The sequence below is a fragment of the Hypanus sabinus genome, chromosome 18, assembly GCF_030144855.1.
Source record: "Hypanus sabinus isolate sHypSab1 chromosome 18, sHypSab1.hap1, whole genome shotgun sequence".
In the NCBI taxonomy this organism is placed as follows: Eukaryota; Metazoa; Chordata; class Chondrichthyes; order Myliobatiformes; family Dasyatidae; genus Hypanus; species Hypanus sabinus.
Genome location: NC_082723.1, coordinates 43196957 through 43224952, shown reverse-complemented (window position 1 = coordinate 43224952; position 27996 = coordinate 43196957). Strand labels below are relative to the sequence as shown.

General features: G+C 40.8%; 2 protein-coding genes across 10 annotated transcripts in view; one reads left to right on the top strand and one right to left on the bottom strand.

The window, feature by feature from the left end:
- Positions 1–27996, top strand: part of LOC132407564 (astrotactin-2-like) — a 1730264-nt gene that overhangs the window by 1121146 nt on the left and 581122 nt on the right. For all 7 annotated transcript variants that reach the window (XM_059994285.1, XM_059994284.1, XM_059994283.1 and 4 more), the window contains 3 exons: positions 5849–5973; positions 12507–12611; positions 18094–18273. In XM_059994285.1, coding sequence (XP_059850268.1) covers positions 5849–5973; positions 12507–12611; positions 18094–18273 — 410 coding nt within the window. The remainder of the gene's footprint in view (positions 1–5848; positions 5974–12506; positions 12612–18093; positions 18274–27996) is intronic.
- trim32 (tripartite motif containing 32) lies at positions 8–27824 on the bottom strand. 3 transcript variants are annotated; one of them, XR_009516510.1, is made up of 3 exons: positions 27745–27814; positions 7641–8625; positions 8–192 (listed from the first exon to the last, which is right to left on the bottom strand). XR_009516510.1 is itself a non-coding variant. In XM_059994291.1 (2 exons), the coding sequence occupies exon 2, from the start codon at positions 26710–26712 to the stop codon at positions 24781–24783; it is 1932 nt and encodes a 643-aa protein (XP_059850274.1). In that variant the 5' UTR covers positions 26713–26731; positions 27745–27824; the 3' UTR covers positions 24082–24780. The 3 variants fall into 3 exon arrangements, 1 of the variants encoding a protein (XP_059850274.1); XR_009516511.1 differs by lacking the exons at positions 7641–8625; positions 27745–27814 and adding an exon at positions 12714–13494; XM_059994291.1 differs by lacking the exons at positions 8–192; positions 7641–8625 and adding an exon at positions 24082–26731 and having other exon boundaries at positions 27745–27824.

Here is a 27996-nt window from a genome sequence, read left to right as displayed (position 1 = left end):
ACATTTATTTTTTATTTCAATAATTTCACACTGTAGCACTTACATCCATTGTAATAAAGCTCTGAGAGGCTGGTGATGGACCATATCAACTCGTGCTTGTGAAATGACTTGGATCCACTCCAGTTTGCCTACTGGCTTAACAGGTCCACAGCAGATGCGATTTCATTGGCTCGTCACTCAACCCTAGAACATCTGGACAGCAAAGGCACATACATCAGGATGCCCTTTATTGATTACAACTCAGCATTCAATAATATCATCACCTCAAAACTGATCAATAGGCTTCAAGACCTTGGCCCCAATAACTCCTTGTGTAATTGGATCCTCAATTTTCTCAGTTGCAGATCCCAGTCAGTTCAGATTGGCAACAACATCTCCTTCATCATCGGTGCACAACAAGGCTATGTGATTAGCCCCCTGCCTGACTCACTTTATACTTATGGCTGTGAGGCTATGAAAGGCTCTAATGCCATAGTCAAGTTTGCTGATAAAACCACAGTCATAAGCCCAACAAAATGGTGAGGAATCAACATATACAGTGCATAGGAAGGAGACTGAAAATCTGGCTGAGTGGTGCCACAACATCAACCTCATACTCTATATTAGCAAGACCAAGGAGTGATTATCAACTTCAGGAAGAGGAAACTGGAGGTCCATGAGCCAGTGCTCATCGGGGGATCAAGCATGGAGAGGTCAGAAACTTTAAATTCCTCGGTGTTATCATTTCAGAGGATCTGGCTTGGGTCCAGCATCTAAGTGTTATTATGAAGCATGCAAGGCAGCACCTCTACTTCCTTAGAAGTTTGCGTAGTTTCAGCATGACATCTAAAACTTAACAAGCTTTTATAGGTGTGTGGTGGAGAACATATTGACTGGTTACATCACGGCTGGTATGGAAACATCAATGCTCTTGAATGGAAAATCCACACAGAGCACTGTCACAGGAAAGCAACATCCATCATTAAGGACTGCCACCATGCAGGCCATGCTCTCTTCTTGCTATTGCCATCAGGAAGAAGGTACAGGAGTCTCAGGACTCACACCACCTGATACAGGAACAGTTATTACCCCTCAAGCATCATCATCTATCAATGAGAGGGGTTAAGTTTTCTCAACTTCACTTGCCCCATTAACTGCTGTAATGATCAATAAACCAACTGTTTGGAATCAAATGGCCTTGCTTGGCATCTAAGGGCCAGGTGTGTCTGCACCCGCACCACCCCCTTGCCCCTGGCACTTCTTCCCTACCACTTGTCTCATGCACCCTTCCCACAGCACCCACTCTTTCTATTCCCAATATCCTTTGCTCCGCCAGATTTACAAATTCTCTTTCTGCTCCACATTGACAATTCAGTGCCGCACAAATATCTTAGGCACCCTAGATATATGTATGTGTGTTTCTGTGTGTGGGTGGGCCTGAAACTTTTGCATAGTAGTGTATGTACTTTTATAATAAATTTACTTTGAACTTTGAACTCAATTTGCAGAGTGAAGGAACAGCTTTGCATTTTCTAGAAATGATTTTGGTGGGACAGAAATATACATAATTAGATGTCACAAAGAACTCAAATGCATGATTAAATTAACGTTTTTGATCTTTGAATCAATTGAGTTTCTGTTATTTGGTCATTAGGAATGTTTAATGACTGCCTTACAGATGTGGAGTACATTTGTCCTATCAAAACTCCAATTATTGCAGTTGTGCAGAACTCTGAATTGAAAGTAACCGAGTTTGAGATTGAATGACCCTTAGGGAATGAATATGCTTGTGGAAGATATGTGTAAACAGAATCTCTGACCTGCACCTGTTATAATATTTTTACTTTGACCATCCGAAGCCTCAAAATTTAAAACAGAGATAAGGAAGATTTTTCACAGCCAGAGAGTGACGAATCTGTGGAATGCGTTGCCACAGAGGGCTGTGGTAGCCAAGTCATTGGTTATACTCAAGGCAGAGCTCAATAGGATCTTGATTGGTAAGGGACCTAAGGGTTATGGGAAGAAAATGGAATAATGAGGTTGAATTCAAAATCAACCATGATTGAATGGCAGAGCAAACTCAACAGGCCATATGGCCTAACTTTGCTCCTATAACTTATGGCAACACAGAATTCAAGATCCATTACTATCATAAGAAAACTTGCTCTTCTAAAGTTGGATTTCACTGTTTGAAGGAATGTAACTCTAGTAAGTGAATTGAGAGACGTAACCATGTGGGGCTAAGGAAAGTTTAATCCTGTTGTAGCCAGAATGTTAGCTCACCATCGCTAATCCATTCCTTTCTCCAAAGTTAAATATTTCTTCCTCAACAAGAGGGAGGGAGTGAAGTGACTTTAACCTTTTCTGATAGTAAATTGATCAGCTGGTTCTTTTTGGTGTGCAGTAGTACTAACTTGAGTTGAGAGTTTTGATTTTTGTGCCTTTTGTTGCAATCATGTGTACTTTAACAGTTCTGCTGTTGAGCCATAGTTCCCCCCAAGAACTTAACTGGTTATTATATAAACTCAAACTGTCTGTTGTTCTGCAAATGATCATGTACAGTAACAACAGGAGACAACAGTGGTCAAAAACCTGTTGTGAAATTAATGTCATGATACCTTACAAATGGAGCAATTCTGGTTGCCACGGTAACATAGCCGTTAGCATAATGCTATTACAGCACCAGCGACCTGGGTTCATTTCCGCCATCGCCTGTCAAACGTTTGTACATTCTTCCTGTGATTGTGTAGTTCCTCCAGGTTTCTCCCAAGAATGTATGGGTTAGTAGATTAATTCACCACATGGGAGTAATTGGGCAGTGCAGGCTTTTTGGGCCTCAAGACTGTATTTCTAAACTGAAGTAAGAACAAAAAAAAATGCTGGAAATGCTCATCAGGTCAGGCAGCATTTATGGACAAAGAAACAAAATTACCATTTCAGGTTGATAACCATTAATCAAAGCTGATAAAATCTGAACTTTAAATTGCAGAGAAAGGGTGGATGGGATGGAGCATGAGGAAATGAGGGAAAGATGCTGGAATCTGGAGCAACACATGAAGTGTTGGAGGAACTCAACGTGCAAGGCAGCATCTACGAAGGGAAACAGAGCATGGATGTTTCAGTTTGTAACTCCTTGTCGACACTGAAAGAAAGAAAACAGAGCCAGTACAAAAGGGTGGAGAGAAGGGGTAGAACAAGAGCCGGTGGGTGATAGGTGGATCCAAGTTTGGGGAGGGGTTGTTGGTGATAGGCATATGGGCAGGAAGAAGAGTGGGAATGGCATCAGAAGCTGGGAGTTGATGTGTGGAAGTGTCAAAGAGTTGAAGATGATGGAGTTTGATAGGAGAGGAAGAAGGAACATGGTTTAATATTAATTTTTCAGATTGACATCATCCACTCTTCAATCTTTCAGTTCTTTTCCTGTTGTAATATCTTTGTTACATAGATTTTAGTCTGTATGTAACAGGCTTCATAAAAGTTAGGATGAGGTGAAGGGTTCACAAGAGGGGTTTTGATCCAATACATACAGTGTCCTTCCATAGATACTGGCTGACCCATTGAGGTCCTTCAGCAGTTCGTTTTTTGCTCCAGATCCCTGCATTTGCAGTCTCTTTTGTCTCAGTCACACGTATCAGTATCACAATGGAATAAAGGGAAATTACAGAGGCTTCAGAGAGGAGCTTGCCCAGGTGGATTGGAGGAGGATACTGGTGGAGATGACGGCAGAGCAGAGGTGGCTGGAGTTTCTGGGAATCATTCACAAGGTACAGGATAGATATATCCCACAGAAGTTGTTCTAAAATGGCAGGAATAGGCAACTATGCCTGACAAGGGAAGTTAAGGATTGCATAAAAGCCGAAGAAAGGACACCTAAGGAAGCAAAAGTGAGTGGGAAGTTGAATGACTAGGAAGCATTTAAAATCCAACAAAAAGTAACTAAAAAAAGGTACAAGAAGGAAAAAGATTAAATACGAGGGCAAACTAGGCAATAATATAAGAGAGGATACAAAAAAAGTGTTTTCAGTTATATAAAGAGTAAAAGGGAGTTGAGAGTTAATTTTGGATCACTGGAAAATGATGCTAGTATGGTAGTAATGAGGGACAAAGAAATGGCAGATGAACTTAAAAAGTACTTTGCATCAGTCATCTGTGGAAGACACAAGCAGCGTGCTAGCAGTCCATGAGTATCAGGGAGCAGGAGTGCCATTGCTATTACAAAGGAAAAAAAGTGCAAGGCAAACTCAAAGTTCTTAAGGTGGATAAGTCACCTGGACTAGATGAACTAAATCCCAGAGTGCTGAGAGAAGTTGCTGAAGAGATAACAGATGCCTTGTTAATGATCTTTCAAGAATCACTTGATTCTGGCATAGTCCCTGAGGACCAGAAGATTATAAAACCACTCCACACTTTAAGAAGGGAGGAACGCAAAATAAAGGAAATTATGGGCCAGTTAGCCTAACCTCGGTGGTTGGGAAAGTGTTAGAGTCTAAAATTAAGCATGAGGTTTTGAGGTACTTGGAGACTAATGATAAAATCAATCAAAATCAGCATGGTTTCTGGAAAGGGAAATCTTGCCTGACAAATCTGTCAGTTCTTTGAGGAAGTAACAAGCACGGTGGACAAAGGAGAGGCAGTGAACGTCACTTACTTGGACTTTCAGAAGGCATTTGATAAAGTGCCACACACGAGGCTGCTTAACAAGATGAAATCCTATGCAGTTACAGGAAAGATACAGACATGGATAGAGGAATGGTTGACATACTGAGTAGGAATAAAGTGGGCTATTCTGGTTGGCTGCCAGTGACTAGTGGTATTCCTCAGGTGGTCAGTATTGGGACTGCTATTGGGATTGTTTGTCAACGATTTGGATCATGGAATTGATGGCTTTGTGGCAGGGTTTGCGGATGAAACAAAGACAGGTTGATGGGGTAGGCAGTGCTGAGGAAGCAATGCAATTGCAGCAGGATTTAGACAAATTGGAAGAATGGTCAAAAAAGTGGCAGACGGAATACAGTGTTGGGAAATGTACAATAATACATTTTGGTAAATATTGCGGAGCAATATCTAAATTTGGAGAAGACTCAAAGATCAGAGGTGCAGAGGGACTTGGGAGTCCTCGTGCAAGACTCCCAGATGGTTAATTTTACAGGTTGAATCTATGGTGAAGAAAACAAATGCAATATTGGCTTTATTTCAAGAGGAATAGAATATAAAAGCAAGGAGACAATGCTTAGTCTTTATAAGACACTAGTCAGGCTGCATTTAGAGTATTGTCAACAGTTTTGGGCCCCATATTTCAGAAGGGATGTGTTGTCATTGGAGAGAATCCAGAGGAGGTTCACAAGGATGATTCTGGGAATGAAGGGGTTAACATATGAGGAGCATTTAGCAGCTTTAGGGCTGTACTCATGGGAATTTAGAAGAACGCGTGGGGATCTCATTGAAACCCACCAAATGTTGAAAGGACTGGAAAGGGTGGATGTGGAGAGGATGTTTCCTGTGATGGGGGTATCCAGAACTAGAGTATAGCCTCAAAATTGAGGGGCAGCCTTTTAGAACAGAGGTACGGAGGATTTGTTTTTTTAGCCAGAGTAGTGAATCTGTTGAATGCTCTGCCACAAGCTGCGGTGGAGGCCAAGTCCGTGGGTATACAGAGTGGAAGTTGATAGTTCCCTGATCAGTCAGGGCATCAAAGCCATGGCGAGAAGGCATGTGTATGGGGTTGAGTGGGATCCAGGATCAGCCATGATGAAATAGCAGAGCAGACTTGATGGGCTGAATGGCCTAAATCTGCTCCTATGTCTTATAGTCTTACAACTTCAGAATTTCAGCCAATCAGCTTCTGACAATATTTGATACTTTCGTGCAGGGAGAATAACTTCATGAAGGATTTCCCTCAGCTGGCCGATGGATTGGTTGTGATTCCCCTTCCCGTGGAGGAGCAGTGTCGGGGAGTCCTGTCTGAGCCATTGCCCAATCTCCAGCTCCTCACAGGTAACATTAATGTCCTAACAATTGTCTGGTGCAGTTGGCACATCTCCAAAGTCTGTATGCCAAAGGAAACACTGAAAGTACAGATCAAAGTATGTGCAGAGAGTGAATTGCCGTGTGCATTGAGTGCTCATGTCGGGACATATGTTCTTCTCCCTCCTGAACCAGATGCTTTCTGGCATGTAAATAACTAATTTTATAATTAAAGTACAGATACTTCATGCAGTCCTGCACTTCAATTACTGTCTATTACTGGTGTCAAGCTAAATGAGGTTCTTTTATAGCTGAACATTAAAGCTCAATAGTTTCACTTAATTCCATTGAGAAGTACAAGATTTATCACCTAAAGTCTTTTGAATGCAGAACATTCTGACACCTTTGTGAATAGCTTATAAGATCTACCACTTGATTCTACATCTGCTGCTCTTTCACTCAGAAGTTTTTACATCTTGCACATTTATCGGGTCTTCAATTGTGATAACTTAATAATTTATGGGACTTATTGGCAATTAATGTGACCAAGTACTGACAAGACCCTTGGATCTTGAAGGTCTATATCCTTGGTATTAAAAGAAATGGCTACAGAGATAGAGAGTTTTCACAGCTACCTGGTCTATACCTCTTCCAACCTGGTTACTTGCAAAAACGCCACCCCTTTCTCAATACCACTGTCTCCGCCACATCAGCTCTCAGGATGATTATTTTCATTCCAAACCAAAGGAGATATACTCCTTTTTAAAGAAAAGAGCTTCCCTTCCTCCCTCATCAACGCTGCCCTCCCATTTCATGCATCTCTGCTCTTACCCCACCCTCCTGTCAACCTACCAGGGATAGGGTTCCTCTTGTCCTCACCTACCACCCCAATAGCCTCCGTGTTCAGCACTTGATTCTGTGAAACTTCTGCTATTTCCAACAGGATCCCACCACCAAGCACATCTTTCCCTCCCCCCTCCCACTTTCAACAGGGACCGCTCCCTACTGACTCCCTTGTCCATTCATCCCTCCCCACTAATCTGCCTACCGGCACTTATCCCCGCAAATGGAACAAGTGCTACACCAACCCCTACACCTCCTCCCTCACCACCATTCAGGGCCCTAACTGTCTTTCAAGGTGAGGTGACACTTCACCTGTGTATCTGTTGTCTTCCTCTGATGCTCCCATATGGCCTCCTGTATATTGGTAGATCTGACATAGATAGGGAGACCACTTCACGGAGCACCTATGCCCTGTCCACCAGAAAAAGCAAGATCTCCTAGTGGCCACCCATTTTAATTCCCCTTCCTATTCCCATTCCAATATGTCCATCCATTGCCTCCTCCACTGATGTGATGAGACCACACTTAGGTTGGAGGAATAACACCTTATATTCTTTTGGATAGCTTCCAGCCTGATGACATGAACATGGATTTCTCAAACTTCCAGTACTGCACCCCACCCCCCTCTCCTTCACCATTTCCCATTCCCTTTTCCCTTTGTCACCTCATCTCCTTGCCCACCAATCGCCTCCCTCTGGTGCTTCCCCAACTCCCCCTTTACATTTCACTTATCACCTAGTGTTTCTCTCTCCTCTCCCACCACCTTCTAAATCTACTCCTCAGCTTCTTTTCTCCAGTTCTGCCAAAGGGTTTCGGCCTGAAGCTTTGATTGTACATTTTGCCATCAATGCTACCTGGCCTTCTGAGTTCCTCCAGTATATTGCGTGTGTTGGTGGATGTATTGGTTGTGATCTTCCAAATTGCAAGATTTTAGAAAATTCCCAGTTGACAGGAAAACTTCAAGAATTTGCAAGTTTGGTTGATTGCTGAGCTTGGCAAAATGTTTGCAGACGTTTTGGCTCCAATCGAGAAGCCATTACCAGTGCACAGTTGAGGGATATTGTTTAGACGTGATCTGGTTGGCTGTTTCAAACACAGTGAACAGTTTAGCGGAAGATTCTGACTGGCTGGCTTCGAGGAAAGTCCATTGGCCATGCTTGCTTCATTGTGCAGATCCCAATATGACTGGCGATTCGTTGATCATTGACATTGCTGTTTCACTTTTCTCCATAAAGGTTCATATACCAGAACTATGCCGATGTGTTTGTTGATGGATCCTTCCACAGAGAACCACACTTGGAGAAATTCTCATTCTTGCTTGACTCAGGACTCTGCTTGTCATCCAGTTGAAATGGTGTCGTTCTTTGTCTTTATGAGCCAGTGAGAGTGGGTCATGCCTTCTGATTGCTAGCTGATGCTCGTGTAGCCTAGTCAATAGTATTCTTCCTGTTTGACCAATGTGGTACTTGTCACAGTCACTGGACTAGATTTTGTAGATAACATTTGTTCTCAGTTACATTTTATTGCGCTTTGAGTTTTGTTAAGTTCCTCCCCAAAGTTGCAGTCGGTTTGTGAGTAACTGTGATATTGTGTTGCTGACTCATTCTTGCTGTCATTTCCGAGACGTTCTTTATGCATGGCAATAAAATTTGTTTATTTGTCGTTTATATAGTTTGTATTTTTGGGTTTCTGACCTTGAGGTACCTTCAGATGACACTTCTTGGTTATTCATTCTGTAGAAAGATCTTGTAAAGGTGCTTTACTTCTTCCAATTTTGTGTCTGTGGTGTTGCAATGGGGCTCAATCCTCTTGAATAAGGTCTTCATGCAGCTTTGAACCCTTACAGAGAAAAGAGAAACAACTGCATCAGCATTCAATTGCCAGTAATCTTGGGATCTGGACAGTGAAGCAAACACTTCCAAAGGACCTCTGTCAAAGCTCACCAATGAGAACCTTCTACTGCAGAACTGTTTTGACCCAGCCAGTTAGATCACGACATCTAATCGATACCCTTGCAGACCCCGGAGGGGTATGTAAGCTGGCATTCTGAGGAGATAACATCCTGATCTGAGTGTTGCTCATGGCTTCTCTTTTGGAGCCAAAACATCTCCAAGCACTTCGCCCAGGTTGGCAATCAACCAAACTCCCAAATAGCCAAACCGAGCTACCAATATTCTGCAATATTTCAAATGTTACATACCCCGTAACTGGGTGTCAGACCAGCAAAGATAGAAGTATCCGTTGGAGTCTGATGGTACTATATTCAAAAGGTATTTATTAGTAAACTACACAATACAGTATCAAAAATGCAAATATACATATAAAACAAGTCAGCAGTAATAAACCTAAAAGTGTAAGAATAATAATAATCAATAATAAACAAGCTCTATTGATATCTAGGGGTAAATGAATTGTCATAGAAAAGTATAAAGTTCAGTTCATAAATGCTGAAGTAGTTATGGTTGTTGTGTTGAAATCATTAGAGAGAGAGAGAAAGAGAGAGAGCGAGCGAGAGGTAACAGCTACAGCAGCCAAACCTTCCTTTGCTTTCTTAATCCGTCGTATCGTTGTGGTCTTTCAGTTATGACCCCTCTGTTCTTCAGCTAGACCGTTCTTCTGTGGTGGACTCGTCACTCTGGCATGAGTGGACATGCACACAAGTCCCCACCAGCCCTGCTGTAACACTGTGAGCTTTACTGACCGATCTCCTGGTACGGTCTTCGAAGCCCCCACCTTTCTGAGGGTTCCCAACACTCAGTCAGTGTCCACTGGTGTGTCGGAAGGGTGTCTCTCCAGACCTGCCTTTTTATCCCCACTCAGCTATCTATCAACTCTGAATGACCGTGTCCATCAAATCAGGCCACTCCTGCTATCTCCTGAGGAATGTTAATGAGCAAAGTAGTAGAAGGTAAATAATCCTTGTAGAAGTCATAATACAGTAAATCAACAGTCTCTCTCCCCCTCTTATCTGTAGCAAATGTTCTTGCCTGGGCTTTATCTCTCTCTCTCTCAATAGTAGCATAACAACAGCAATAGTTCGTAGTTCTCAGGAGGGGGGTTGGGAATGGTTAACTCTGCACCCCATTGTCCATCAGGTCTGTTCACCGCTCATAACACAAACTTCAAGTATAATACCCATTTTATTGAAAGGAAGGTGCCAAAAAAGCAGAAGACAGGGAGGGTAACTGGAAGGAGGAGACTGAGGACCAGTTAGGTAAAATCACTGGGAATTAGTTTATTAGTGTCACATGTAGCAAGGTACAGTGAAAAGCTTGTTTTGCAAACTGCTTATTTAGATCAAATAATTACACAGTGCGTTGAAAAGAGAACGATCAAAGTGATGGGGACCATTGTTAAGAAAGAAGCAGGATGCTAAGAAAATCATGTAACCATCAAGATGCATCAGCGTGGGTTGATGAAAGGGAAATCATGTTTGGCAAATTGCCACAGAGATCCAAAATATAGAAAGAGGACCTTCAGCCCATTGAGTCCATGCAGTCGTTTTAACATTAATTTTGCCCACTTATTCTCAACAAGTCCCCATCAGCTTCCCCAGATTCTACCACACAAGGTGCAATTTACAGTGTCTTTTTTAGTTTATGAATCTGTACAGTTTTGGGGGATGTGGGAGGAAATTGGAGTACTTGGAGAAGACTTACACATTCATAGTGAGAACATGCAAACTCCACATAGATTGGGAAGGAATCTGGGTTGCTGGAGCTGTGTAGCACGAGCTTTACTAGTAGATCTATTGCCTTTAGAGTTTCAAAAGGCAGTAAAAGTTTTCTGCACATGATCAGAACTCATGGGGCAAGGGTCATTTATTAGCATAGAAAGAGGATTAATTGGATTAATAGAAATAGGTAATCTTTCAGGCTAGCAAGATGCAGATACAAGAAGGATGCCAGTCACAGGATCAGAACTATTTACAAGCTATTTGTATGTTAAATGAAACAATTAAATGTATTTTTTTGCTGACAGCACAGAGATAGCTGAGAAAATGTCTTGAAGATAAATGGAGTTTGCAATGGAATTATAGATTGATTAATCAAGTGGACAGAAGTTTGGCAAATGATATGCAATGTAAAGAAACATTAAGTTATTCATTTTAACAGGTGGAGTGAAGCAGCTGTTTAAGTGGAGAGTGACTACTTCTGAAATATTGTATTAGTTTTGGTTTCTTTATTTAAGGGTGAATATATATAGGAGAGAATTCAGAGAAGATTGACTAGATTGATTTCTGTGATGAAATGGTTGCCCTATGAGGGAAGGTTGGCAAGTCTGGGCCAATATTCATTGGATTTTAGGAGAATGATCAATATCAAACATGGAAGATTCTGAGAGGATATCTCCCCTTGTAGATACTCCTCGTAAAACAAGTGGAGGTTAGATTCAGAATGATGACTTACAAGAAGCACATTTGAAGAAGGATGTGAAGGAGAAGTTATTGAAAATGTTGAGTGACACAAATTGTTGACCATAGGAGAGGGAAAGCTCATGACAAACAGGCAAAACAAAATGCAGCTGAGGCCAAAATCAGATCCACCATAGTCTTATTGAGTGAAGGAGCAGGCTCTGTGTGCTTTGTGGTCAATTCATGGTCCTGCCTTTTATGTTTTCTCAACCCACTGCAAGAAATCAACCAGGGAACACCTATACTTTAAATTTGTGGTTTGAAAATCTGAAGTAAGTTATTTGTGCCCATAATTGGGAGAGCAATCCTGTCTCCTAGCACATTATAGGGCAGCTGGCTGTAAGGGTGAGCACACAACTCATGTCCAGTACCACATATAACACTCAAAGCAAGAGCGGATTCTAAGCCAGCTAAAATGCAATGCCACAGCACATGGTGCACACAGATCATGAGAGACTAGGACTAAACATCTAACATCTAAACACATCACAAGAAAGTCTGCAGATGCTGGAAATCCAGAGCAGTACACACAAAACGCTGGAGGAACTTAACAGGTCAGGCAGCATCTAAGGAAAAGAATAATCAGCTGAAATTTTGAGCTACACCCTGCTTCAGGACTGAGAAGGTTTGGGGAAGATGGCAGAGTTAAAAGGTGGAGGGAAAGAGGAAAAAGCTAAATGAAAGGTCAAGGGCTGGAGAAGGAAGAATCTGACACGAGCGAAGAGTGGACCATAGGAGAAAGGGAAAGAGGAGGGGACTCAGGGCGAAAATAATGGCCAGGGGAGATCGGAAGGTCCTCCTTCTTTCTTCTACAGTCCACTCTTCTCTCCTAACAGATTCTTTCTTCCCTAGTCTTTGACCTTTTCCACCCACTTGTCTTGACCTATCACTTTCCAGCTTGTCACTTTCCCCTCACCCCCACCATTTTATTATGACATCCTCCCCCTTCCATCTCAATACTGATGAAGGAACTTGGCCCAAAACATCAACTGTTTATTCTTTTCCATTGATGATGCCTGATCTGCTGAGTTCCACCAGCTTTTTGTGCGTGTTACTCTAAACACATCACTTGCTGGCAGCCAGTATGCCAGGATGCAATATTTTACAGATATTTAAACTACTATGAAGTCAAGTGGTATTAGAAGGAACTAAAAACTTAATGCTGAGGCCGAGATCCAATCAGCTAATGCCAGATCAGGCTCGAGAGACCCCTTTCACACAATTTATTCATATGTTGTTACTGTTTCTTATGTTCTTAATCCAAAATAAAGTTCTAACACACATGAATGTAATTTGTTAATTCCAGGTAATGCCAAATACAATGAGGCCACTGGCTACCCCATGGTGCAGGAGTGGAGAGTGAGAAGCAACCTCTACAAGGTTAAGCTCAATTCAATAACCCAATCTACAGGTAAAAATAATGCAAGTCACTGAAGACTTTTGCTGAATATTTCTTGCAGTAACTCAGAGGAGTTATGTAAAGCTAGTACAGAACGTTGGTCTTTAAACTCACCACATTCAAAGGGATGACTGACTGAAGATCTAGCGGAAATTCAAGCTTTAGAGGATTTTGAAAACAGGAAAGGTTTATCAATCTGGAAAGAGCAATGAACAGAAGCCAGTAAAACAATAAGTGCTTAGATGCATCAATAGATGAAGAATGAAAATAATTGTAACTTACACATTTCATTGCTGACACTATTCAATCCCAATATTCTCACGTGGGATGCATCCAACAAGGCTGTAAGCAGTCACTTTTAATCTAATGTGCCCACAAAATTTATAGAGAATGCACCAGAAATGACAGACCAATAGGACTAGCTGTATGAACTTCAGTGGTTCAAAGACCACCTGCTCTACAGTTACGGATCTTTGCACTAATGGGACTTCTCTGGAGGCATGTTGACATACAAGTACAAAAAGCATAAACACAATAAAAGTCACAAAATGTTGGTACACTTTATATAGTCTGTCAAGACTTGAAGCACAATGTGTCAACCTTCAGATTCCTTGGGAAATTCCTTTGTGTACAGTAAATTAAATAAAGCATTTTAGTGTGAACAAAATTAGTCATTGTATTTATTTTGGGGACATATACTGAAGTCCATTTGGCTGAGAATGAAAGTGGCGAGCCAGCTGTGGAAAGTACACAGCAATATATCCCATGTTTTTTGACGTTTCGCTATTAAACATGCTATAGATGATCAGATTTTACATTGCACTACCAACAGGCTCAGGGACTTGACCAGGTAACTTCCTGAGATATTCAACCTCCCACAGAGAGGATTAAGAAGATTTTGGAGAAAATTAGTTTTTTTTTGTTCAAAGCTAACAAAATAACACTCCTTTAAAATGAGTAATTTCAGAAAAAGTGGTTAAATTAGCTGGTCATTAAGAACACAAGGATGATCAGTTTTCTTTTTAATTACATCGGGAAATTTAATTGCTTAATTTTAAAACAAGTACTATGCAATATCACTAATTACTTTATTCATGTAACAAATGAATAACCAGAAATGACAATTAAGCAAGAATTGTGCAATTATGGTCAGTACTGATCAGAGAACATGTGCACAGAAGTGTTTCCTCAGAGATTCACACCATACAGCCTGATCAAACATGTCCATTCTCAGAACTCCTTCCTTTAGTGCAATTTCTGTTTTTTTTTTACTTCATGATTATTTTAGTCAAGAGCTTCCTTCAAAATCAGCAGAATCCATTTTTTTCTGTAATTATGGCTAAAGAAAAAGAAGTATAAATAACATGGAAAATAAAGATCCATAAATCTCAAATTAGAGAATTAACCTATTCAGTTTGGAAGCATAGTTAATAATTATCTCACCAATCAAAATTAAAGGGATGTGAGTGTAGTTTATCTTGCTATTTTAAATGTGATCAGTGTTTATTAATGACTACAATTTGCAAGATATTTTTAGATTTATCACATAAATCTAATCATAGATTTTCAAATGGGAGGCTGATGTGGTGAGGTTCTTATTGAGTTTAACTTAAAAACAATGTACTGTATATATTTGGCAGTAAGAACAAATATAAGCATTTTAATGCATACAAGATAAATCAACAAATCTATACTAATTGATCTGATAGATTGTGTGGCTATGCAAATTGTTTGAAATGGGTGGTGAAGTTCTTAATTTAAGCATATGGAAAGTCTTGGAAATTTTCCATGGTAATGAAGACCATGCTTTTCCTGCTGAGCCTGTCCAGTAATGCAGCTGATAGGTTTCCTACCATCCTGTCATTGCAACATACCTTTTAGTGGAGTTGGCATGATGCTTTGAACAGTTATGAAAATTGAACAAGAACTGCTTCATAAGATGCAATTTTGCTTGTTTGCCTGGTCCAACTTAAAAGCATAAGAGTGGGGAATTTTGTCATTTGAGTAACAATAATCATTCAATAATTGTTGATCTCCATATACCTGCTTGTATCCCAGATCATTTTATTTCATTAATATTATTAAAACTCTCATGTAATTTTTATTTGCAGATTTTTCCAAACTTTCACCAATCTCTGCAAGTAGCTTTCCTAATTTCACTTTGAAAAAGCCTTGCATTACCTTTAACATTAGAATGCTAAATCTTAAAATGATGTACAATTTCTTCATTACATTTTCAGATCCCTTAATATTTTGAATATTTTAATCAAATGGTACTCTAACCTTGTAACTTCCAGAGAAAACACTAACATATATCCAACTTTTCCTCATATTTAAAGTCCAGTATTATTCTGGTAAATCTACACTGCACTCCATAAGATAATAAATCCTTTAAATATATACTTAACTAATTTTTGGTACAGTTGCTAGAATTAGATTCATTTTCTCAATCAGTTCATATCTCCATAATGCAGAACATCCACCTCTATTTTTTAAATCATTGAAACAAACCCAGGATATACCATAATTTAAAGACATCTGCAATGGGATGAGTTACAAGTACTGTATGTATATGGTGCAGGTTTGTAAATGTAAGTTTCTGTCATTTTACTTTGTTCAAAGAATAGCATGAATGCCTGGTTGTGCTTTTGATTTCTCACATTGCAGAATTACATATTATTTTTGTGCCTGAAGTATTGATATAGTAAAACCTATTATTTAAAAATGCATAAAATATACTTGTTGCAAACAAAGAAGCAGGCTATGTTATTGGTGCAGTCTTTAAAGTTTTTTTTAAGAGAGACTTCATCATCACTGCTTAGCATTCAATGCAAACCAATATTAGAAACTGGATCAAGACATCAATATGTAAGGAATGCTGAGTGAAAAGAGATACAGTGAACCAAGGCAAGATTGTTTCTCCACAATAAATGTCACTTTTAACATGTACAGAAGTGATCAATATTATGTCATAAATGGTTTGGTCTGGTGCTATAACTATTAATTAGCTCGTTAGTAATTGCAGGAAAGAATTTTATTGTGGAACAATTCCTATTTAATGGACAATGGTTCTGTCTTTCTCAGAACACTACTTCCTAGAATCTTTACTTAAGAGAAGCACTGTGAAATTTTGCCATCCATGAAGATACTAAAGGTTTTTCTGATTTGGAGTCAAAAGCTCCTTCTTAAATCTTGTATTTGATTCATGAGAAATATTCAATTGTATATATTCAATTGAAGGGACTCTACTGCAAACAAAATTTTAAAATTTAAACAAGCTTCAACACTCTGTGCAAAAAAAATTCTTTAGAGCTTAATCCTTGGAATCCAGCATTATTCAGATAAATCTATGCTGTGATCCACAAAATAATATTCTTGAAAAAGGCTATCTATAACTATGTACATATCTACTTTGTGGTACATTTGCTGAAAATTGATTCATTTTCTCAGCCAGATAATTTTGTTAATGTTTCATTAGTGATCATGAAACCAGATTTGGATCAGATCTATCATTAAGCAACTTTATAATTTAAAATGCTTCACAATCGATAAACATTCAAAAATTTATTCACAGTATAGAACATATGGTTCAGGAGTTTTCCGCATCAACTCACCTTCTGTCCCCTTCCAAAATAATACTCTTGGTTGATCCAGACGTAATAAAAAAGCAGTTAATGTTAAACTCTTCATAGTTTAACTCCAATGCTAACATATGTCTTGCATTCATTTAACTGCTCTGCATATGGTCTACACTTGGCATCTCTTTTACATTTTTAAATAATTATCTTATAATTTCTTCCTCGAATTTAAGTACAGATTAGCAAATCATGCTGCGTTTTAATTCATTCTTATTGTTTTGGTTCAACACAATTCTTGGATTTCTTTAAGCTGAACTAAACAGGAGAGATTTTGCATATTTTACCCCCCCTCCCATAATGGAAATGTGTGGATGAGTAGCATCAATCATTGCATAATATATCATACCTTAATAAAGACTTGGTCCAGAGTCTTGTCCCAAAACTTTGCAACAAACCTTTTGCCTCCATAGATACAGCTTGATCCATTGAGTTCATCCACCATTATGGCTTTTGTCCCATTATGTTACTCTCCCCAAGTCCCTCTTGAAAGCACTGATTGTTTATTAGATGATTACCCAAGTGGTCACCCAAATGTTTGTGAACCATATATGTATCTTGACTGTGAATGGCAGGAAGTTAGTTTCTTTTTACATATTGCAGAACCTCTTGTGCACCTATGGTACCTTTGTGGTTTCTGCTGCTGTAGCCCATCCACTTCAAAATTTGACGTTGTGTGTTCAGAGATGCTCTTCTGCACACCTCTGTTGTTAAAACATGGTTATTTGAGTTACTGTCACCTTCCTGGCAACCTGAACCAGTTTGGCTATTCTCCTCTGACCTCCTTCATTAACAAGGCATTTTTGCCCACAGAACTGCTGCTCACTGAATTTTTTTTGTTTTTGTTTTGTTTTTTGCAACATTCTCTGTAAACTCTAGGGACTGTTGTACATGAAAATAACAGATCAGCAGTTTCTGAGATACTCAAACCACCCTGGCTGGCACCACATTTCACAGTCAAAGTCACTTAGATCACATTTCTTTCCCATTCTGATGTTTGGTCTAAATGACAAATGAACCTCTTGACCATGTCTGCATGCTTTTTATGCATTAAGTTGCTGACAGATGATTGGCTGATTAGATATTTGAATTAACAAGGTGTACCTAATAAAGTGGCCACTGAGTGTATTTTCCTCAATAAGGAATATTAATTAATGATAAGATTTGAGAATCCCAGCCTATTTTCCTTTTGAGCATTCATGGGGCTTGCCATGAGAGCCCAACAATAACAATGCCTAACATTAGCTGGATTATACCATCTTGTCTTGGTGCATATTCCTAAACTACAGCTCCTGAACAAGCTACCATAGAGATTTGAACTGAAGAATTATAGAGGATAAATTACAATTATTTGCCAATCTCAATTCTCTTATCACTTGAAAGAGTTAATTTAAAAAAATGTTACAAATATGATTGTGTTCATAACCAGGAATTCAGAACTGGGCTACGAGTCTGCTAAGACAAGAGGTTGCCAGATTAAGACGAAGATGAGGAATAATGCAAAATGTAGTAATTCCATACCCATTTGAGTTATGGTAGATCAATCAATAAGTATTTTCAAGATTGTCAGTTTTTAAATTATATGTGAATAAAGAACACTGGGGGACAGACAGTACAGGTGTGCTGCAATCATATTGACCATTAAATCAAATTCAGGCTTAATTATCATTCAAACACTCATGAATACAGCCAAACGAAACAGCATTCCTCCAGGGCCAAGGTGAAAAATACTCACAGCACATGAATCAAAATAACTAAGAAAAAAAATATAGTCACTCAAAAACACACACATATATGTTTTTATGTTTGATTTGCAAGAGGCTGAAGTCCCGGCTTTTTTATCTTGTATTTGTGTTCAGGTTTCTCCAACGTGTTGAAGATGTTGAAGGGGGAGAGCAGCAGGGAGGACCTGATATCCATCATCCAGCAGTACGGTAGTCACTACATTGCTGAGGCTCTTTATGGCTCGGAGCTCACATGCAAAATACATTTTCCAAGTAAGAAGGTCCAGCAGCAGCTTTGGCTCCAATATCAGAAAGGTAAGATTAACAACACCCCTTCACATACATAGTTAGCACTGTCAAGAGATCAATTATATGGTTGTAGGGAAAAGCACTTCCATATTCAATCTTTGCATCTCCACAAGAACCCTAAGAACTACAGTGCTGGACACAAGTTTTATACAACTCTCTCTTCTACACCTGTCTCCGCCAGCAAGCAACTTGGAGCTTTTAACTTTCCCGGGGCTCACTTCCTGCTTCCTTACTTTTAAGTCAAGTTTATTGTTGTGTGTGCAAGTTTGTACAGGTACAATGAACAACAGGTAGGTACGGACAACACACAGACATTAATTTATACATAAATTATACACGACTGTGAAAACTGACACAAAGTCTGTAATAGTGCAAGTGGTGTGTCATAATATTTCATTGCCGAAGTAAGATTATTGTTTAAATACCTACATTTTGGCACCAGTCCCTCAGTACTGCTCTTGTGGGGTTACCTCTTCCTCATTTTAAAACATGTTACTCAGTTGACCTAGTATGAAATTCAACTGACAGATCTGTGTGTCCAAATATACTGACAGAAAATTTACATTGGTATCACATTATTGAGCATATGCCTGTTCACGAGTAGATAAACCCAACATAAAAATTAGCATTAGTGTACACTCCAGTCATGATCTGTACAAGAGAAAATCTGCAGATGCTGGAAATCCAAAGCAACGCACACAAAATGCTGGAGGCACTCAGCAGGCCAGGCAGCATCAATGGAAAAGAGTAAATAGTCAACCTTTTGGGCCGAGACCCCTCAAGTGAGCTTTTCAGGCTAATTTCAATATAAAGATACAGATGATCTGGCAGATGATTGATCAGACAGATCTGGCAGATCAGGCGTCCAAAAAAATCATAATTACTGAGAAAGGTGAGTATGGTTTATTTCTGAACTGTAATTTACTCATGAACAAAAAGCACTTGACACCCCCGGAAAAAAATGCTCTTTAAGTATTTGGGCCCAGTTTTAATAGTGATATTGGGTTTAACCATCACAAAACTGAGAGCAATGTAGGATCCCTATTTGTGCATTAGCATGGAAATCGCAAAGTTGGTGTTAGTAACATAACCCTTTTCCAGACTGTTTGCTGCATTTGCCAGTGGAATCAAGTATTATCAATTGAACTGTGGTTAACTATTTTCAGAGTATTTTGAAAATACTGTTCTTCATTGAAAAAGGTCCATGTGAGTTTCTAATGGTACTCTGAAACATTATTGCTTGGTACCATGTTAGTCCCTAAAAATGTACAATTTTGTGTCTTGTTTTTCTTTCAAAAGTTGAAGAAATTGAATACAAAATAAAAAAGGAAAAGCTTTATCGTCTTCCTCTACTTAACTGTCACCTGTATGTTCCTGGTTTTCTGTAAAGTATGCAAAACTTTTATAAAGTGATTATCTGTAAGATTGCTTATTGCCACTTTGCTTGTTTGATGACACCAGTCACTTGATTCCTGGGATCCCTTTGGATCCATGCCTGACAGCAAATGATGTTAGAAGTCCAAAGCATAAAGATAAATCAAAAGGCAAAAAGAAATGTTCACTGAAAAATCCAGGCATTCTGATAGATGTTGTCTATGAGAAGGATTTTAAATAAAACAGCTTTTCTATCCCAAAATTCCCTTTAAAGAAAAATTTTGTGACCAAAATTTAAGTTTCGGGAGCACCAATACTTGATGCATAAATCAGCATGCATTATCTAGGCTTGTCTGGTGTTAACTTCTAACAGTAATCTTACCTATGGTGTCTATTAATTGATTAGAATGTACTTAGAATCTAGAATTTCTCTTTGTGTTGGATGACTGATGTCTAAATAGAAACAGTTTTTCCATTGGGTTCTAAGGCAACAGCAAACTTTGTCATTATTTCAGGGTCAGATCATCAGCTACCTTTGTAATTGTGAGAATTCCAGGGATTCTGCAGAAATGGGCAATCCAGAATTGAAGTTAATGGGTCATCTCTTTTTTTATGAATACACTGCTCCTGTACAGCACAGGGGAGTGCCACAAGCAAGCTCAAAAGTAATAATGAGAATTTGTATTGATTCCCACATTGAAGAATGAATGCAAATGACTGGGCTCAGTTATTTGTTTTCTTATTTTCTCTTTCATTTGTATGAAATTATTAGAGAAATAACTGTTCTGATAGCTTAAACCAGCATAGCTGGTTTATCATAAACACAAGAGATACTGTAGTTGCTGGAAATTTTGAGCAATACAAAGTACTGGAGGAATTCAACAACTCAGGCAGTGTCAGTGGAGGGTAATAAACAGTCTCGCTCTTCAAACTGTATCCAAGAACCTAGTACTGATCACTTTAAGAGGGCAGCCACATTACATCTGAGGTTAATAATAAATACTTTGTAGGAAGCCAGTCCGAACTATTTGAATTTCTGTTCCTTATTGTTCCAATCTTGTAAACAAAACAAAAACAAAAAAGCATTATGAACTTATATCAGCAGAAAAGAGTTATAACATCTGACCCAACACAGTTTGTGTACACTAGAAGACTGGTAACCACTGTCTCGAGGCCAGGGTAGACGTCAGACAAATTTTGGATAATTTCTTCCAATGCATGAATAAAAAGTGCTAATTTATTTTAACTTTACAACCAATGAGGTATGGTTATAAAACACAGAATATGCTATAGAACAGTACAGCACAGGCCCTTTAGCCCATGATGGGCCAACCTTTTTTCCCAAGAAAATCCTAACACTTCCCTTCAAATATTCATCCACCTGCCTACCTCATACATTCATCCATATCCCGAGAAAAACCTACCTCTGACATCCCCCCCCCAATACTTTCCTCAAATCACTTTAAAATTTTGCCCCCACATATTAGCCATTTCTGCCCTGGATAAAAAGTCTCTAGCTGTCCATTCTATCTGCATCTCTTATGAACCATCATTAAATCACCTCTTTATCATCCTTGATTACAAAGAGAGAACCCCTAGCTTGCTCAAACTATCCTCATAAGACATACTCTATAATCCAGGCAGTTTCCTGGTAAATCTCCTCTGCACCCTCTCTAAAGCTTCCATATCCTTTCTTGAATGAGGCAACCAGAACTCAACATAATACTCCAAATGTGGTCTAACCAGAGATTTATAGAGCTGTAACATTACTTTATTGCTTTTGAACTCAATCCTCCAACTAATGAAGGCCAATACACCATATGCTTTCTTAACAACCCTATCAACTTGAGCAGCAACTTCATCGGATTTATGAACATGGACCCCCCCAAGATTCCACTGATCCTCCACACTGTTAAGAAACCTGTCGTTAATCCTGTTTCCTGCATTCAAGTTCAACCTTAAACGCGTATCACCTCAGAATTCAATCTGGAAAACTATCTGCCACTTCTCAGCTCATCTCTATATCTATCATTGTCTCTGTAATCTGTGACAATCTTCTACATTATCCACACCACCACCAACCTTCATGTCATCTGCAGACTTGCTAACCTACCCTTCCAGTTCCTCATTCAAGTCATTTATAACAATCACGAAGAGCAGGGGTCCCATTGGTCACTGACCTACAGACATCTTCTATCACTCTTTGCCTTCTGTGAGCAAGCCAATTCTGAATCCACACAGCCAAATTTCCCTGGATCCCATGCCTCCTGACTTTCTGAATGATCCTACCATGGAAATTCTTGGCAAATACTTTACTAAAATCCATACACCACTTCCACTGTTCTACCTTTATCAATGTGTTTTTGTCACTTCTCAAAGAATAGAATCAGGCTCGTGAGGCACAACTTTCCCCTCACAAAACTGACCATCCCTAATCAGATTATGGACCTTCAAATACTCTTAAGTCCTGTCTCTAAGAATCCTCTCCAATAGTTTTCCCAACCACTAACATAAGACTCACTGGTCTATAATTCCTAGGATTATCCCTATTACCTATTATCCCTATTAACAAAGGACTAACATTTACCACACTCCAATGTTCTGGTACTACTACTGTGGCCAGTGAGGACGCGAAGATCATTACCAAAGATGCAACAATCTCTTCCCTTGCTTACCATAGTAACCTGGGGTATATTCTGTCCAGCCCCAGGGACCTTATCGAATGTTTTTTTGAAGATCCAGCACATTCTTTTTCTTAACATTAACATGTTTCAGCATATTAACCTGTTGTCAAAGTCCCTCTCACTCTGAATACTGAAGCAAAGTATTTGTTAAGGACCTCCCTACCTCCTCCAACTCCAAGCACATTTCCTCTTTTATCCCTAATGGGTCCTACCATCACACTCGTCATCCTCCTGTGCTTCACACATGTGTAGAACATCTTGAGGTTTTCCTTAATCCTACTTGTCACGGTCTTTTCGTATACTCTTATAACTCTCCTAAGTCCACTAAACTCCTTCCTGGCTACCTTGTAACTCTCTAGAACCCTGTCTGATTGTTTCCTAAACCTTAAGAATACTTCTTTTTCCTCTGGATTAGATGTTTCACACCTCTTGCCACCATGGTTCCTTCATCCTATCAGCCTTTCCCTGCCGCAGTTCGACAAACCTATCCAGAACCCCATGCAAGTGCTCCCTAAACAATCACCGCAGTTCTGTACTGCATTCCTGAGTACATCTGTTCCCAATTCACACTCCTAATTTCTTCCCCCAATTAAATACTTTTCCATACTCCCTCCTCCTATGCCTGTACAAGGCAATGGTAAAGGTTAGGGAATTGTGGTCAATGTTCCTGAAATGCTCACTCACTGATAGATCTGTCACCAGACCAGGTTCATTGTCAGTACCAGATCCAGTATGGCCTCTTCTCTAGTTGGTCTGTCAGCATATTGTCTCAGGAATCCTTCCCGGACACGCCTAACAAATTCACCCCATGTAAACCTTTTGCACTAAGTTGTAAATTTGGAAACATGGCAACCACGGAGCTCTCAGTGAACTCCCACACCATTAATGTGGTGAAGTTCTTTTTTCATAAATGCAAGTTGAGCTTTAATCTTTCCTATCTAGTGACGTGAACAGCTGTAGTTTCACTTGCAAAGGCAGAACATTGGTTAAAGATCTGGTCCAGTGCTCCCTCACGACTGAACCGATTTGGGAACATATTTTCATGATCAAATCTTTGAAATGAGATTTAGATCTAGAACCTTCTGATTTAGGGCTGTAATACCCAAGCGTGCATTTCTCTCACCTTAGCTTTGTGTTCCTAAATTAATTGATGTCTGGAGTAACTGGTGATCACAGGTGAACAAGGTTGGAAGCAAAGGTCAATACAAATTAATGGAAGCTCAGTCTTGACAGATCTGTGCAGTACTGATCTTATATGGCAGAATTTAACACTTCCCCCACCCCCTAACTGGCTCAACCCCAGATAGAGTTTGTTTTGTAGAGTAGAAGATACAATTTAAGACATTTAAAAGACATTAAAACTGGAAAGATTTAGAGGGATATGGGCCAAGTGCAGTTAAATGGGACTTGGTTGGCATGGACAAGTTTGTTCAAATGGCCTGTTTCTGTTTTGTATAGGTTAATATGATTAAACAGACAAAAACATAAAATCTTACAAGACTACGACGGACAGCCACCTTATGACAATGGCCCCAGACACGAGCTGTTTAATTAACCAAGCAATGACTGTCAAGTGTCCAGCCAATGACCAGAAGGAAATCTGTAGCAACTATTTCAGAGGTGTTTGCTTCAGTTCCAAGGGAAAAAATAACTACCCAAGGAATTAGCAAGAGTAGAGGTTTTCCATTTATGGATAATGTATTTTCACTTCAGTGGCATGCAACATAGCATTTTAAATGAAAGTTTTAAAAACACTTAACTAACCTGTCTCCAGAGCACTTCTGTGCAGCATCAGTTTACACCAGATACACAAAAATAGGATTGAGAGAGTAACTGTTTTATTTAAAAGTAACTCCACTTTCCTTTTCAGTCTGTCAGCAAAACATCTTATTAACTTAAGTGACAGCCTCAAACCTAGCTGCTGCCTAAACACAACCATTCTGAAACACACACAAAATGCTGGAGGAACTCAGCAGGTCAGGCAGCATCTATGCAGGGGATTAAACAGTCAATATTTTGGGCCATGAACCTCAACCACACTTCCAATGCATTACGGTGCTCAAGAAATGAAACAAGAAAACACTTCACAAACTTTTCTTTAGATTATCATTACCGTTCCAGAATGCAGCATAAAAAAAGTTTAAACTTCTAAAATGCTTTATTAAAGTGGCACTCACTGTGAAGCAAGGTAACTTCAAGTACTATTTTACAAACTGCAAATCAAATGATCTGACCGTGTGTCATGACCATGTATCAGAGTGGTCTATTCAATATGCTTTCCAGCATGCAGAAGAGTTAGTTTCATGGTCAGATCTTAATTAGATATTGTTCTCCTCAGTGGAGTCTCTGTTTCACAAAGAGACCAAGTCTATAACAGTTGATTGCTCCATTGACAAGAATGAGCTCACTGACTGCAGCGGAGTACAGGCTTGCCATTTGGAGATCAGTTTACAATCTACCGCCTTGTATGATAGCTGTAGATTTTAATACAGTGATCCCAGCAGTCCAACACCAGAAGCTGGCCCTTTGCTGACACAGCCACACCAACTGGACACACCAGGCCTTCTCGCAACAGACTGACAAACCCACCCTCCTTGGGAAAGAGGAGGATCTCCTTGCGTCCGCTGTCAGCAACGATGAGGTTCCCGCACGTGTCGACGCACATCCCCGCGATGCAGCGAAAGTCTTCGTTCTCGGCGAAGAAGTGGCTGTACTGTCGACTGAGCTGCCCCTCTGAGTTGACGGAGCCAATAGAGAAGCCACCCTCCAAGTGGTGCTCATTCTGACTGTTCTCCAAGTTCAGGCCCAGGCCCTGGGTGAAGTAGATGCTACCATTGGCATCACAGGTCACGAACTTGGGCCTGACCGCACTGCACAAACGGGAGTAGTTTACCACACCAACGTTACGGTCCACTGTTAGGCACCACAGCTTCCCACCTTCCACATCTGTTACCACAAACTGCCCCGACGGCATTGCTGCAATGCCCCAGGGCTTTGTCAGCTGGTTCCTGTGACAGGCCACACACTGGCCCCCAGTCGTGTAAATCTTGACAGAGTTGTCATAGTTATCCGTGATGCCAATTAAGCCGCTGCTATTCACAGCCACAGAGAGTGGTATCAGGTTGGGGAGCTCAGCACCGAGAAAACTCAAGACAAAGTTGTCAATACTGTTTGGGCTTCTTCGAATCTCCTTCATGAAGCCTTTCCTGTTGAAGAGCTGCACCCGGAAGTTGCCCCGATCTGCCACCAGCACTTCCCCTTGCACGGTCACGCACAGGCTCACCGGGAGGTGGAACATCCCGGGCAGGTTGCCATGTGAACCGATCTTCTTCAGCAGTTGGCAACTCGGAGGCCCGGAGGCCATGCTTTCAGGCGCCCTGCTTTTGGGTGGAGAAGCTGGAGATGGGAAGCTGGCCATCTCTTTGGAAGAGTCTGCCTCTTGGGTCAGCTCAGAGGGGACGAACGTCTCCATGAGTGTTTCTTGGATGGTGACAGTGTGAGGCCTCGTTTCAAGCTGACCGACTTCGATGGGATCCAGGTGATCCTTTTTAACCAGTTCAGGCTGCTGCAGTGTCAACTGAGCGGGCATGTTGTTTGTCAGATCAGGATCTTCTTCATCGATGTCCTCCTCCAGCAGCGCAGTGTCTGCCTGCTTGATTTTTGTGCTGAGGTAATCGCACCGAGAGACAATCTGCACCTCCGCAATGTTGATCAGGTAAGCGTGCTCCTCCAGAACTTGGTTGTTCATCCTCTCCACTTCTGACACAGCCGAGGTGAAAGCCCTGCGGGATTTGGCCAGTTCTTCCTGCACCCTCCTCTCGGCCCGGGAATATTCCTGGTGGACGGCCTTGTACTTGGCCTGCATGCTTTTCGTGACAGCATCCACCGCCGCCTTCTTGCGCTGCATGTCGGCCAGCATTTCCCGCAGCCCGCCGAGCTTGGCCGCGATCTCCTTCCGCCGCTGCTCGGCTGCAGCCCGGATGGTGACCACTGGGTGCCCCTGTGCCTGGTGTTGGTCAGTCCTGCAGGTCTCACAGAGAACCAGGCTGCACTTCTGGCAGAAGTTGCGAGGCAGCCTCTTGCAACAGACTTTGCACATGACCATGCACATCGCCTCGCTCAGGCTGGCTGAGTCAATAATCTTTAAAACCGTCAGATTGTCCGACAGCTGGGACAGGTTGTTCATCCTGGTTATTTTACTGCAGAAAGGGCAACGTACTCCATTAATGCTATCGGCTATCAGCTTTTCCAGACATTGCTTACATATGGTGTGTCCACACTGCAGGAGCTTCGGTCTTATCACAGTCTGGTTGAAGGTCTCCATGCAGATGGGACATTCTAACACCTCCCGAACAATATCGGCATCCAGGCTGGTAGCCATAGCCATGGCTAGGCATCTAATTCACCTAAGGGGAATGAAGAGCACAAACATTGGTAAGTAAGACACAACTGAGCAGGGTCACAGAGATTGCAGATGCTGGGATCTGGAGCAGCACAACAAGATGCTGGAGGAGCTCAGTGGGTCAGGCAGTATCAATGGAAGGAAACATTTTGAGTCAAGACCCTTCAAGCGTCCAGATGAAGAGTCTCGAACGTCAACTATTCTCCTCCACAAATGCTGCCTGTCCACTGAATTCTTACATAATACTCAGTGTGACATTACCTTCTGTTCAGAATTTCCATGGGACCCACAAAATATTGACATCGGCCAAGCAATATTTACTTTCCACAGGGAAAGTAACTAACTGGAGGAGTACATTCTTTTTCTGAACAGTAGGAAACACACAATCCAAAATGCTGGCTACTTGCAGCACCATCCATGGTAGAGGCAAGTACCTTCACACTTAATCGCCAAGGCATTATAAACTACAATTCAAGTGCATGAATAGATTGGTAGTTGACTGTTAGCATACATTTGGTATGCCGAAAGGCGGTAATATTGCATGAAAGCACTTTATATGTGTGTGCCTTTAACACGTGTAACGTTACATGGCGAACGCGGTTATCAAGAAGTCAACGCGGAGTGCTTTACTTGAAGCCAATGATTCTGCAATCAAGTCCCACAGAACGTCACATCAGGCCTCAACGCCAAGCACCTTCCTCATCGCAAATTTCCGATGACTGCTGTTTTACATACTAATGCAGCACAACCCGTTGCAGAATAATTGAAGTGTTGCTGGTCTAATTTCGACACGCAAATGAGAATTACTGCAATGTCAGCAGTGGGATTGCAACCTTCAGGCTGCATTATTGCAGAGGTCGTTGCATTAACCCCCCCCCCCCCCCCCCCCACACACACACAAACTCCATTCGATATGCAGCCTCTTTATTGACGGAGATAAGTATAATTCAGGGTTTGCCCGAGAGCAGAGAGCAATGCGATGCGGTGATATTCCGAGTTTCCACTGTCTTAACTTACCAGCAAGGTGCAACCCGCGCTTCTCTCCCCTCACCGCCGAACACCCGGGCCTTCCTCGTTCGTCACCCGGGAGCCCGCCCTCGCGATACGCGGCGATTGGTCTCCTCCTCTGCAGAGGGCGCAGGCTGATTGGTTGGCCCTGTTGACAATCAAGTGACCTGTAAATGCACGTCGAGGTGAAAATTGTTCATACGTCTGACTAGTTTTATCTCTGTGGTTTTTAATGTACTTTTGTTGAATGCACTTTCGAAA

Coding starts and splice junctions, on each gene's coding strand:
- trim32 (XM_059994291.1), bottom strand. CDS start 26,712: ATGGCTATGGCTACCAGCCTGGATGCCGATATTGTTCGGGAGGTGTTA.